Source organism: Trachypithecus francoisi, unplaced genomic scaffold (genome assembly GCF_009764315.1).
Source record: "Trachypithecus francoisi isolate TF-2019V2 unplaced genomic scaffold, Tfra_2.0 Lachesis_group3, whole genome shotgun sequence".
Taxonomy (NCBI): Eukaryota; Metazoa; Chordata; class Mammalia; order Primates; family Cercopithecidae; genus Trachypithecus; species Trachypithecus francoisi.
Window position 1 is genome coordinate 52,930,535 of NW_022681468.1, and position 13,780 is coordinate 52,944,314.

General features: G+C 37.5%; 1 protein-coding gene across 1 annotated transcript in view; it reads left to right on the forward strand.

Annotated features, from left to right (window-relative positions):
* TXNDC16 (thioredoxin domain containing 16) overlaps positions 1-13,780 on the forward strand; it is a 125,150-nt gene that overhangs the window by 75,685 nt on the left and 35,685 nt on the right. Inside the window, exons 15-16 of the mRNA XM_033188031.1 lie at positions 7,485-7,653; positions 7,991-8,127. Coding sequence (XP_033043922.1) covers positions 7,485-7,653; positions 7,991-8,127 — 306 coding nt within the window. The remainder of the gene's footprint in view (positions 1-7,484; positions 7,654-7,990; positions 8,128-13,780) is intronic.

Genomic DNA, 13,780 nt, shown 5'->3' on the forward strand with positions numbered 1-13,780 from the left:
TTCATTTAGTTCTGCCCTGATCTTGGTTATTTCCTTTGTTCTGCTGGGTTCGGACTTGGTTTGTTCTTGTTTCTCTTAATTCCTTGAGGTGTGACCTTAAATTGTCTGTCTGTGCTCTTTCAGACTTTGATGTAAGCAGTTAGGGCTATGAACTTTCCTCTTAGCACTGCCTTTACTATATTCCAGAAGTTTTGATAGGTTGTGTCACTATTGTCATTTCAGTTTGAAGAATTTTTAAATTTCCATCATGATTTCATTTTTGACCCAATGATCATTCAGGAGCAAGTTATTTAATTTCCATGTATTTGCATGTTTTTGAAGTTTCCTTCTGGAGTTGATTTCCAGTTTTATTCCACTGTGGTCTGAAAGAGTACTTGATATGATTTCAATTTTCTTGAATTTATTGAGGCTCATTTTGTGGCCTCTATCATATGGTCCGTCTTGGAGAAAGTTCTATGCACTGTTGAATAGAAAGTGTATTCTGTGGTTGTTGGGTAGAATGTTCTGTAAATACCTGTTAAATCCATTTGTACCAAGGTATACTTTAAAGCCATTGTTTCTTTGTTGACCTTCTGTCTTGATGACCTGTCTAGTGCTGTCAGTGGACTATTGTAGTCTCCCACTATTATTACGTTGCTATCTATCTCATTTCATAGGTCTGTTAGTAATTGTTTTATAAATTTAGGTGCTCCAATGTTAGGTGCATATATATTTAGGATTGTGGTATTTTCCTGTTGGACAAGGCCTTTTATCATTACGTAATGACCCTCTTTGTCTTTTTTATAACTGCTGTTGCTTTAAAGTTTGTTTTGTCTGATACAAGAATAGCTACCCCTGCTCGCTTTTGGTGTCCATTTGCATGGAAGGTCTTTTTCCATCCCTTTACCTTAAGTTTATGTGAGTCTTTATGTGTTAGGTGTGTCTCTTGAAGGTAGCAGATGGTTGGTGAATTCTTATCCATTCTGCAATTCTGTGTGTTTTAAGTGGAGCTACTTTAGGCCATTTACATTCAATGTTAGTATTGAGATGTGAGATACCATTCCATTCATCATGCTATTTGTTGCCTGTATACCTTTTTTAAAAATTGTGTTTGTTTTGTAGGTCATGTGAGATTTATGCTTTAAAGAGGTTCTTTTTTGATGTGTTTTCACGGTTTGTTTCAAGATCTAGAGCTCCTTTTAGCAGTTCTTGTAGTGCTGGCTTGGTAGTGACGAATTCTCTCAGTGTTTGTCTGAAAAATACTGTATCTTTCCTTCACTTAGGAAGCTTAGTTTTGGTGGGTACAAAATTCTTGGCTGATAATTGTTTTGTTTGAAGAGGCTGAAGATAGGATCCCAATCCCTTCTAGCTTATAGAGTTTCTGCTGAGAAATCTGCTGTAAATCTGATAGGTTTTCCTTTATATGTTACCTGGTGTTTTGCATCACAGCTCTTAAGATTCTTTCATTTGTCTTAACTTTAGATAACCTGATGACAGTGTGTCTAGGCATTGATCTTTTTGTGATGAATTTCCCAGGTGTTTTTTGGGCTTCTTGTACTTGGATGCCTAGTTCTCTAGCAAGGCTGGGGAAGTTTTCCTTGATTATTCCCCCAAATATATTTTCCAAATAGATTTCTCTTCTTTCTCAAGAACGCTGATTATTCAGGTTTGGTTGTTTAACATAATCCCAAACTTCTTGGAGGCTTTGTTCATATTTTCTTATTTTTTTCTTTGTCTTTGTTGCATTGGGTTAATTCGAAAACCTTGTCTTCGAGCTCTGAAGTTCTTTCTTCTGCTTGTTTGATTCTATTGCTGAGACTTTCCAGAGCATTTTGCATTTCTGTAAGTGCATCTATTGTTTCCTGAAGGTTTGATTGATTTTTATTTATGCTATCTATTTCATTGAATATTTCTTCCTTCTTGTATAATTTTTTTCAATGTCCTTACATTGGGCTTTGCCTTTCTCTGGCACCTCCCTGATTAGCTGAGTAACTAAGCTTCTGAATTCTCTTTCAGGTAGATCAGGGATTTCTTCTTGGTTTGGATCCCTTGATGGAGAGCTAGTGTGATTTTTTTGGGGATGAGTTGAAGAATCTTGTTTTGTCATATTACCAGAGTTGGTTTTCTGGTTCCTTCTCATTTGGGTAGGCTCTGTCAGAGGGAAGGTCTAGGGCTCAAAGCTGTTGTTCAGTTCCTTTTGTCCCACAAGGTGTTTCCTTGATGCAGTACTCTTTCCCTTTTCCTAGGGATATGGCTTCCTGAGAGCCAAGCTATAGTGATTGTTATCTGTCTTCTGGATCTAGCCATCCAGCAAGTCTACCGGGCTCCAGGCTGGTACTTGGGGTTGTCTACACAGAGTCCTGTGATGTGAACCATCTGTGGGTCTCTCAGCCATGGATACTGGCACCTGTTTCAGTGGAGGTGTCAGAAGGGCAAAATGGACTCTGTGAGAGTCCTTAGCTTTGGTTGGTTAATGCACTATTTTTGTGCTGATTTACCTCCTGCTGGGAGGTGGCACTTTCAAGAGAGGATTGGCTTGAAAGTGCATTGGTGTCGGGAGGAACAGGCAGTGAGCAGGGCCCTATAACTCCCAAGAGTATATGCCCTTTGTCTTCAGTTACCACGGTGGGTAGGGGACCATTAGATGGGGGCAGGGCTAGGCGTGCCTGAGCTCAGACTCAACTTGGGCAGGTCTTGCTGCATCTGCTGTGGGGGATGGGGGTGAAGTTCCCAGGTCAATGGAGTTATGTTCCTAGGAGGATTATGGCTGTCTTTGCTATGTCATGCAGGTTGTCAGGGAAGTGGAGGAAAGCAGTCACAGGCCTCACCCAGCTCCCATACAACCCAAAGGGCCAGTCTCACTTCCACTGTGCCCCCACTCAAAAGCACCAAGTCTGTTTGCAGGCAGTGGGTGAACAGGGCTGAGAACCTGCCCTAGGCTACCTGCCTTCCAGCTGCGAAAATAAGTAGGGCTTTCTTTCTTCCCCAACCTGTGGTGTCTGCACGCTGGATTCATGCCCTACCCCGAGTTCTGGCCAGGAGACTTTTTGATTGGTTCAAATTGTTACAAAGTTCAGCTAGAGGTTTCCTTTTGCCCGTGGCCTTTTCTGAGTGCCTCCGGTAGCCCTCCTCAAGGACCCCTTGTGAGGTGAGGCACAGATGGCTTGGTAGGGGACCCAGCGAGCCCACAGGGATTTTCCTGCTGCTTCCTCTATCCATGGATTTCGCTTTCCCTCTGCTCTCTAAATTGACTCAACTCCAGGTAAGGTCAGAATCTTCTTCTGTAATCTAGACCTTTAGGTTCCCCCATGGGAGTGTGTGTTCGCGGTGGACGATCTGCCTTTCCCACTTCCAGTTTGAGTACTCACAGTATTTGGGGTGTCTCCCAGGTACTGCAGGTGCAATCACTTCCTTCAGAGGGTCTGTCAGTTCTCTTGGCTCTCCTTATGTATTGCTGCAGTTTTGGAGCAAAAGTTCATGATGCAAGCCTCCACACGCTGTTCTCTCTGTCCCCATTCCTTTTATTACCCAACCACATTTGATCCAACTTTTGATTATTGCTGAGTGAAGGGATAATTAAGTCTGTAGACACAACGATCTGTAATCTTTTTTTTGAGATGGAGTTTTGCTCTTGTCGCCCAGGCTGGAGTACAATGGTGTGATCTCAGCTCACTGCAACCTCCGCCTCCTGGGTTCAAGTGATTCTCCTGCCTCAGCCTCCCAAGTAGCTGGGATTACAGGTGTGCACCACCATGCTTGGCTAATTTTTATATTTTTAGTAGCGACAGGGTCCAGGCTGGTCTCAAACTGCTGACCTCAAGTAACCCACCTGCCTTGGCCTCCCAGAGTGCTGGGATTATAGGCATGAGCCACTGCACCCAGCCTCTAATCTTTAAATAAGCAAATCCTCTTACTTGATTTCATATTTTCCTTTATGCAAAGCAAGTTGCAATCTACGGACAAATTTAAGTTTTCTTCTTTTAGATTCCATAGCCTTATTGGCAAATACTTAGAAGAAAAGCAACGAAGGAGAAAATATAAATCATAATGAAGTAGTGATTGGATAATATTCCTCAAGAATATGATTAATTATCCCTCTCTCCACCCCATTTAATTAGACACCAGATGAAAATGGAAAAAGATTTCCTTGCATTCTTTTCTATTAATGACCAAATAAACTACCTGCCTCCTTAATGCAAGGGCTCAGAGTTGTATGTGTTTGTAGAATAAAAAAGTAGATAAGCAACCCGGGACTTGTTTTCCTTTTCATTCACTATGTTCTTTATGAATAACAATTTTTTTTGGTAATCAGATATCAGAATGGATTATTTTGAAAGTTCAGGGAACTTAATGTAGAAATGCATTGCATAGGTAATTACAATGTTTTGTGTTTATGTTGAAGCCTACACTATAACTTTATAAATTAGGAAAATATAATAATACCTTGGGCATTTAGTTCTATCATCTGTCTTTCTGACAGATCTGACTTTGTGGGAAAAAGCCATTTGTATCTCTTAGTCCAAGACAATGAAGAATGTTTTTTACTCTGTCACAAGGTGGCAGCAAATGTCAAAATTTTATACTTACATAATACCTGTATCTAAGATAATCTGTTTTTTCCTTTAAATTAGGAACCTATTTGAAATTACTGCATTGATAAAGTATATGGGATGTAATACTATAGGCATCTTAGAATATTAGACTATTTTAATTGAAACATGAATAAATATTGGAACCATTTTACAGGAATAAAAATAAAACTTTTAAATTGATAACTTCAGTATAACTTTTAATGATATGTATCAGTATTACTTTTCTGGTTTTAAAAATAACATCAAAATTTTCCATTTCAACTGTAGGGACAAAGGAATAATCACATTTTTAGCAGTAGTAGACATGCTGAGGATGCTTATTGAAAGGAAAGAACTGCAGCTGGAAGAGCACTATATTCCATACTTGGGTGGCAAAATATATAACATGGCACTTTGTATAAACAAGCATCACCAGATGTTTATTGATGAAATTGAAGCAGCTGCATTGTCTGGGGTTTATACCCTGGGGTTTGTTGTCATGCACCAGGAAAATTTAGGACACGGACACACACAAGGAGTTTAGGAGCAGTTTAATAGAAGAGAAAGAGAAACAGCTTCCTCTATAGAGGAAGGGGTCTCCAAGCAGAAAGGACTGGCTGGCAGCGAATGTGTCAAGTTTTATAGTCCAGTTTTAGAAGGTGGTGTCTGATTTACATAGGGCTCATAGATTGGTTCAGTCAGGTATGTTTACACAGTGGCGTAGGAAAGTCTGGTCAACCCACCTTAATCTTATACAAATGGGCTTTCCAGTTGTCTGGGGCCATCTTGTCTGCTCCTTACGGAACACGTGCCTGGCAGAGAAGGCAAGACAGAGCAGCTATGTTGAAAACGTCTAGTCCTTAGTTCCTGCCAGTACGTGCAAACTTTCAGCTTGCAGGCTGCTCTTTGTTAGAAAAAGATTTGGGGCTGCTTTTCATTAAAAAGAAAAACCTTACGGAGGACTCCCATACCCTTGCTATCTGCCTAAGTGATTTCTTCTTAACTCCTGTATCAAAATGATTAAAACAAGGATAAGAGAACTTTGATAGAAAGTAACTTAGCAGGTCTGATTTGGGAAGAAATAAGGATTTATATTTGTTTATATGCTTATACAAAATTCAAGTATTAATATCCTTTAATGTAAGAATTTAAAATTTGTGAAGAAATATCAATGTACATTCTATGCATTTTTACTGGGTACATACTGTGTAATAGACACTGTGCTAGGCAGTGGGTATATAGTGGTGAATAAGACAAAGACCAGGCGCTGTGGCTCATGCCTGTAATCCCAGCACTTTGGAAGGCTGAGGCAGGCAGATCACGAGGCCAGGAGATCAGGACCATCCTAGGTGAAATCCCGTCTCTACTAAAAAATAGAAAAAATTAGCTGGGCATGGTGCTGGGCACCTGTAGTCCCAGCTACTCGGGAGGCTGAGGCAGGAGAATGGCGTGAACCCGGGAGGCGGAGCTTGCAGTGAGCCGAGATCGCTCCAGCCTGGGCTACAGAGCGAGACTCCGTCTCAAAAAAAAAAATTAAAATGTAAATTTAAAAAAATTTGGTGATAAAATATTAAAATATCACATTCACAATTTTAATCATATGATTAAGTTACATTTAGACTATATTTTAAATTGATACACAAAGATTCCTTCTTTCATCTAGTATGATACTAAATTTTATTTATTAGAATTTATTCTTTTGAGTTGTATAGTGCTTATTTTATTTAGCATTTGATCTCTTTCCACACAGCGATTTATAATATTTTAGATAACTTTCCCCTTTTTTTAATAGAGCAAGTAGGAATTTCTGTTTGAGAGTCTACTATGTGTTTTCTTAGGCTGAAAAGAAATTATAATATTTAGACAGATTAGGTATCTGAAGTCCTATGTGAGTTTCACATATGTCATTTATTCACATGCATATTTAAGGTGCTGCAGGTGCTGGAAAATCAGTGATAAATAAACAGGTACAGTCCCTGCTCTCACAGAGTTGTCTTGGTAGAGACACGTTAATCAGATAATGAATAGTATATAATTACATAAGGAGATAAGGAAAGGAGCATGGTTCTATAATAGCATATGTCAAGGGAACCTGATGTAGATCAGTGTGTCAGAGAAGGCTTCCTTGAAGTTGTACATGGTGAGAAAGATTTAACTCTGCAAAGGTTGGTGGGGGTAAGCTAGTACCAAAACAGATTTGAGTTTTGAAAAGATATCTCTAGTATTAGGGTAGAGACACTGAATTCAAGGAGATGAATTAGAAGCCTATTGTAGTTATCCAGGAGAAATAACAACTTGAGTAGTGGTAGTGAAGAGAAATGGACAATAATTAGAGATACTAAAAATTTAGGTGGTAAAATTGAAAGAACATGCTGATTAATTAATAGGCATGAAGGGCTTGGGAATGGGGAGGTATGAAAGATGAAGCTTTGTTTTTTTGAGTTGCACAAGAGCAGCAACATTCACCAACACACACAGAAAAGAAACCACATATGGTTTTAGACTTACTGAGTTTGAGGAGGTTTCCATTCAAAGGAAAACAGAGAATGTAGTAAAGATACATGGGTCTTTTGAAACTTCAAGGAGTTTGGGCCAAAGACATAAATATAGGATTCATTAGATTATCTGTGGTTATTGAGGTTGTGTAGGAAGAGAGTGAAGAAAAACAAGACAAGGCAGCTTAAGCTGAGCCTTGAAGGACTCCCAGCTTTACTGGCTGAAGAGCCTACAAAAGGGAACAGAGGAGAAACTAGAAAGGAAGGGAAAAGACCAATAGGGGATGGTGTTGCAAAGATCAAGAGAAGAGAGTGTTTAAGCAGGAGTGTTTCATGCTGACAAGTTAAAATAAGAATGGGATAGAAAAATATTGAAAATCCTAAGCAAATGCATTTTCTACAATTAGTAATTACAAATGTGCATTTTCCTTTTATTTAGGCACATCTACTATGCTTCTTACTAGAATAAACTGTGCAGATTGGTCTGATGTATGTACTAAGCAAAATGTTACTGAATTTCCTACTGTAAAGATGTACAAGAAAGGGGAGAACCCAGTATCTTATGCTGGAATGTTAGGTACCAAAGATCTCCTAAAATTTATCCAGCTGTAAGTATTCAGCTTCATTATAAGATCTTTAAATGTTTAGGTCTTTAGAAGTTCTAATTCTCAGACTTTGCTAACACTTTAAATAGGTTAAGGAGGATACTAGAATTGAGATCACAAAATAAATATTCATGAGAGTCTATGTACATTTCATCACTTTTGGGGAGATAGTAATTTTGTTTAATGAGTCTGATTTTCTTTAAGAATAATATTTAATTTTCTATATTTTATAAGATATTTATCCTAATATATTGTTTGCTATGTTTAGTATGCTTTATTTTTTTACAAACAGCAAATATCTTTAAAAATTAATTTTTAATATAGCTATGTATTTATCCAGCAATAGGATTTCATATCCAGTGAATATAACATCGATTCAAGAAGCAGAAGAATATTTAAGTGGGGAATTATATAAAGACCTGATCTCCTATTCTAGTGTGTCAGTACTGGGACTATTCAGTCCAACCATGACAACAGGTAAGTAGAGCTGAGCTTTTAAATTATACAGTACAGTATATCATTGCTTGCTAGTTTTATTTTTTAAGAATATCGTTTTAAATTATAGAGAATTTCAAAATTATGGAGAAGTTTGAAGAAAAATAAAATACTGTAAGCTAATTATTCAGAGACTTAAATTTTGATGTAATTTTTTCCATCTTTTTTCTGTGTACCTACATATTGCATATTTATGTATGTTTTAACATAATTGGGCTAAAGCTGTGTATCTAGCTGTATACCAAGCTCTTGGTTTTTTTTTTTGAAACGGAGTCTCGCTCTGTCACCAAGCTGGAATGCAGTGGCGTGATCTCGGCTCACTGCAACCTCTGCCTTCTGGGTTCAAGTGATTCTCCTGCCTCAGCCTCCCGAGTAGCTGGGACTACAGGTGTGCATCACTATGCCCAGCTAATTTTTGTGTTTTTAGTAGAGATGGGGTTTCACCATGTTGGCCAGGATGGTCTCGATCTCTTGACCTCGTGATCCGCCTGCCTTGGCCTCCCAAAGTGCTGGGATTACAGGCATGAGCCACCGTGCCCAGCCAGAATCTTGTTTTTATTTAACATTACAGTGATGTATTGATATTCTTCATGAACGTTACGGCTGCATAATATTTGATGATATATATATATATCAAAATGTATTTAAAATTTTTTTTTTTTTTTTTTTTTTTTTTTTTTTTTTGAGACAAAGTCTTGCTCTGTCACCTAGGCTGGAGTGCAACGGCGTGATCTCGGCTCACTGCACCCTCCGCTTCCTGGGCTCAAGCAATCCTCCCACCTCAACCTCCTGAGTAGCTAGGACCACAGACATGTGCCACCATGCCTGGCTAATTTTTTGTGTTTTTGTAGAGACGGGATTTCACCATGTTGCCCAGGCTGGTCTCGATCTCTTGACCTCGTGATCCGCCTGCCTTGGCCTCCCAAAGTGCTGGGATTACAGGCATGAGCCACCGTGCCCAGCCAGAATCTTGTTTTTATTTAACATTACAGTGATGTATTGATATTCTTCATGAACGTTACGGCTGCATAATATTTGATGAATATATATATATATCAAAATGTATTTAAAATTTTTTTAATCTATTGACTTTAAGATTTTTTCCATTGCTTTTAGCTATAAAAAAACCCTATCATTTTTGTCACCTAATATTCACTTGTATTTTTTCTTGCTTTAATTTATAGTATTTTCTTATTTTAATTTGTCTTGCTTTGTATATTTTTGCTTTTTAAAAAATTTTTGATAAAATACACATAACATAAAATTTACCATCTTACCTGTTTTTAAGTGTGTATTTTACAAGTATTAAGTATATTCACATTGTTGTACAACTAATCTCCAGAATATTTTCATCTTGCAAAACTGAAACTCTATACCCATTAAACAACAGCTTTTCATTTCATCCCCCTCCCAGGCCCTGATAACCACCACTCTATTTTCTGTTTATATGAGTCTGGCTACTCTATGTACCTCATATAGATGGAATCATACAGTATTTGTCTTTTTCTGACTGGCTTATTTCACTTAGCATAATGTCTTCAGGGTTCATCTATATTGTAGTATGTGTCAGAGTTTCCTTCCAATTTTAGGCTGAATAGTATTCCATTGTATGTATATATCTTATTTTGTTTATGTGTTTATCCATTAATGAATTTTTGGGTTACTTCTACCTCTTGGCTGTTGTGAATAATGCTGTTGTGAACATTGGTATGGAAATATCTCTCTGGGACTCTGCTTTCAATTATTTTGGGTATATACCAAGAAGTGGAATTGCTGGGTCATATGGTAATTCTGTTTTTAATTTTTGAGGAACCGCAGTACTCTTTTCCACCCTGGCTGCATCATTTTACATTCCTACCAACGGTATACAAGGGTTCCAATGACTTTAACATCCTTGCCAATACTCGTTATTTTACTTTATTTTTTATGATAGCCATCCTAATAAGCATGAGGTGATATCTTGTTGTGGCTTTGATTTGCATTTCCCAAACGATTAGTGATGTTGAGCATCTTTTCATTATGCTTGTTGGTCATTTGTATATGTTCTTTGGAGAAATGTCTGTAACTCCTTTGCCTATTTTTTAATTGGGTTGTTTATATTTTTTGTTGTTGCAGAAAATTATATATTCTGGATATTATCCTTTATCAAAGTTTTGACTCATAAATATTTTCTCTCATTTCATAGGTTGCTTTTTTACTCGTTGATTGTGATTTTTTCCCTTTTTTAAAAAAGTTTTTAACCCTTTAGATATTTTAGTGCATGGGATGAGTGTAGGTGCCAACTTGATTTTTTTTCTAATAGTAATGTTTATCATTTTCTTCCTCCTCTATATGTGGTTTCACCATCACTATATTAAGTCCTTATCTATATGTGTGTGTGTAATATATATGTCTGTTTAATTGTTTTCTATTTTACTCACTTTACCTATTGATACTATAATCTATTTTATAATGCACGTTGAGTATATAGTCAAGTCTCCGATTTGTCTTTTTAAATATTTTCTTGGTTTTTTTCTGTTGACTCTTCTAGGTGAACATTAATAATTTATACTTATTCTCTTAACTGATTTGGGTATCTGCTGCCTGTTTTATGCTTCATTGTTGTTTCTTTAGTTTTTCTTTATTTTTTAAAATATGGTGTCTACTTCTTTTGCTTGTATTTTCTCCAGGACTAGAGAAAATGCTCACCAAAAACATATTTGAACCTATAAAGTTAAAGATCATTTCAATGATTTTGACTCCCTCTTGTGGAAGATTCTTTTAATTTCTTTTTTTTTTTTAAGGCTTGCTTTTTTTTTTTTTTTGATACAGAGTCTTGTTCTCTCATCCAGGTTGGAATGCAATGGCGTGATCTCAGCTCACTGCAACCTCTGCCTCCCAGGTTCATGCGATTCTCCTCTCTCAGCCTCCCCAGTTGCTGGGACTACAGGCATGTGCCACCATGCCTGGCTAATTTTTGTATTTTTAGTAGAGATTGGGTTCTATGGTTTTTTTTATTTGTATGCCATGGTTTCATGTAATGGACTCACATTAGCTTTATTGCTGAGCAGTTTATTTACTTATTGCATCATACATAATAAAATGTTGGAAATCTTTTAAAGAAAATCCTTGCATTCACTTTTCCAACATTTTATTATGAACTTTTTCAAGCATACAGCAAAGTTGGAAGAATTGTACAGTAAACACCCATATACTCACCACCTAGATTCCACTATTAACATTTAATATTTGCTTTAGTACCTACCTGTATATCTTTCTGTTTATTAATTCATCTAATTTTTGATGCAATTCAAATTAATGTTTTTGCATTCAACTTTGATATGCTTATAACAATTATTTTTACTTTGATAGTTTTACATGGCAGCATATATTACAGTATTTTTTAAATATCACAACTTCTCTTTTCTGAGACCCTTACTCTTTATCTTTTGCTTCACAGGAATGTGTCTTTTAATACGTTTTTAAGGAAGGGTACACATAGAATGTTTTTTCTGACCAATGGTATTTCTGGGAATGTTATTTGTTGCTTTTGCATCTAGGTGGACTCTTGAGTCGGTAACAAAACTTTCAATGTTTTATTTTTCTTTTCTTTTCTTTTCTTTTTTTTTTTGAGACAGAGTCTTGCTCTGTCACCCAGGCTGGAGTGCAGTGGCGCAATCTTGGCTCACTGCAAACTCCGCCTCCCAGATTCATGCCATTCTCCTGCTTCAGCCTCCCGAGTAGCTGGGACTACAGGTGCCCGCAACCACACCTGATTGATTTTTTGTATTTTTAGTAGAGACGGGTTTCACCATGTTAGCCAGGATGGTTTCCATCTCCTGACCTCGTGATACACCTGTCTCGGCCTCCCAAAGTGCTGGGATTGCAGGCATGAGCCACCACACCTGGCCAATGTTTTCTTCACTATACTAACTCTTACCAATGATCTAGGAAACTTCCCTCCTCCTTGTTTTTCTTTTCTTGAGATGGATTTCAAATTCTGAATGAAAGATTTTAAGAATATTTGTCTGAGAAGAGGACCCCACTGGTCTAGCATTATATTTGCACATAATAGATACTATTAATTACATATTAAATTTTGCTTTCTACAAATTTACATCTAGCAATTTTTTTTTCTACTTTGTTTTCAGAATTGTAAAAAGTAAAAGCCAAAGGAACTTACAAAAAATAAATAATAAGAATATTAATGTGTACCCTGTGGCTTATCATCTTTGAAGGCAAAATCCTAGAGAGCATATCTTTCTATTTTTTGTTTTTTTTTTGAGACAGAGTCTTGCTCTGTCACCCAGACTGGGGTGCAGTGGCATGATGTTGGCTCACTGCAACCTCCACCTCCCAGGTTCACACAGTTCTCATGCCTCAGCCTCCCCAAGTACTGAGACCACAGATGTGTGCCATGCAGCAGCATGCCCAGCTAATTTTTTGTCTTTTTAGTAGAGACAGGGTTTCACTATGTTGGCCAAGCTGGTCTCAAACTCCTGACCTGTAGTGATCTGCCCACCTCAGCCTCCCAAAGTGCTGAGATTATAGGCATGAGCCACCGCACCTGGCTTTATAGAGATCATTAACCTAATAAAAAAACATTTTTATGAAAAATTGGGAAGTAAGTCTGTGTTTTACCCCTCCACCTTCCTTCCCTTTTGAATGTTTTTGCTCCCACGATTGACATTGTCCTCTCTGTACCTCAGGTGCCTGTTTCCCTAACCTTCTCATTTATTATTCACACTAGGCCTCCTTCCAAGAAGAATTTAAGTCTTCAGATAATAAAAAGCACAAATATGATAAGATCATTGAAAACAATGTAAAAACTCAGCAATAAAACAGTAGGGGGTAATTATGTAGAAAGTCTAGAAAGCACTGTCGTTTGTCATAAAACTTAGCCCTAAGCAATCTGGTAGCAACCAGAAACAAAAAGATGACAGTTTTGCCATCTATCATCATAGGTAATAAATTGCAACACACAAGTTAGGATGCTGATTAATCCACAGAGAAAACTTTTTCCAAATTCAAATACTGAAAAGAATTTTTCATATTGTTTTTCACATTGGGAATCGACATAAGAAATGATGTGCTTCATCATATTTTTACACAAATGATGATGAAATGTACATATAATCATCTCACAATGTTTAATAACATATATTAATAGATGATTAAATATGTTTAAATAGCATAATGTTATTTAAAAGTAGTTCTGGTGTGCCAAAATGATGTAGTCTGGATATGATACTTCATTATTTGACTGGATTGATTGTTCCCAATATTGTCAGTTAGATATTCATTCCTTTTTATTTCTTTTAGTTTGTTTTTGTTTTTGTTCTTTTGCAAACATTGATTTTTTTTTTGTTGTGTTTTGTTTTGTTTGGGACGGGGTCTCGCTCTGTCGCCCAGGCTGGACAAGCTCCGCCTCCAGGTTCATGCCATTCTCCTGCCTCAGCCTCCCTAGTAGCTGGGACTACGAGCGCCTGCCACCACGCCCAGCTGATTTTTTGTATTTTTAGTAGATACGAGGTTTTGCTGTGTTAGCCAGGATGGTCTCGATCTCCTGACCTCGTGATCCGCCCACCTCGGCCTCCCAAAGTGCTGGGATTATAGGCGTGAGCCATCGCACCCGGCCACATTGATGTGTTAGTAG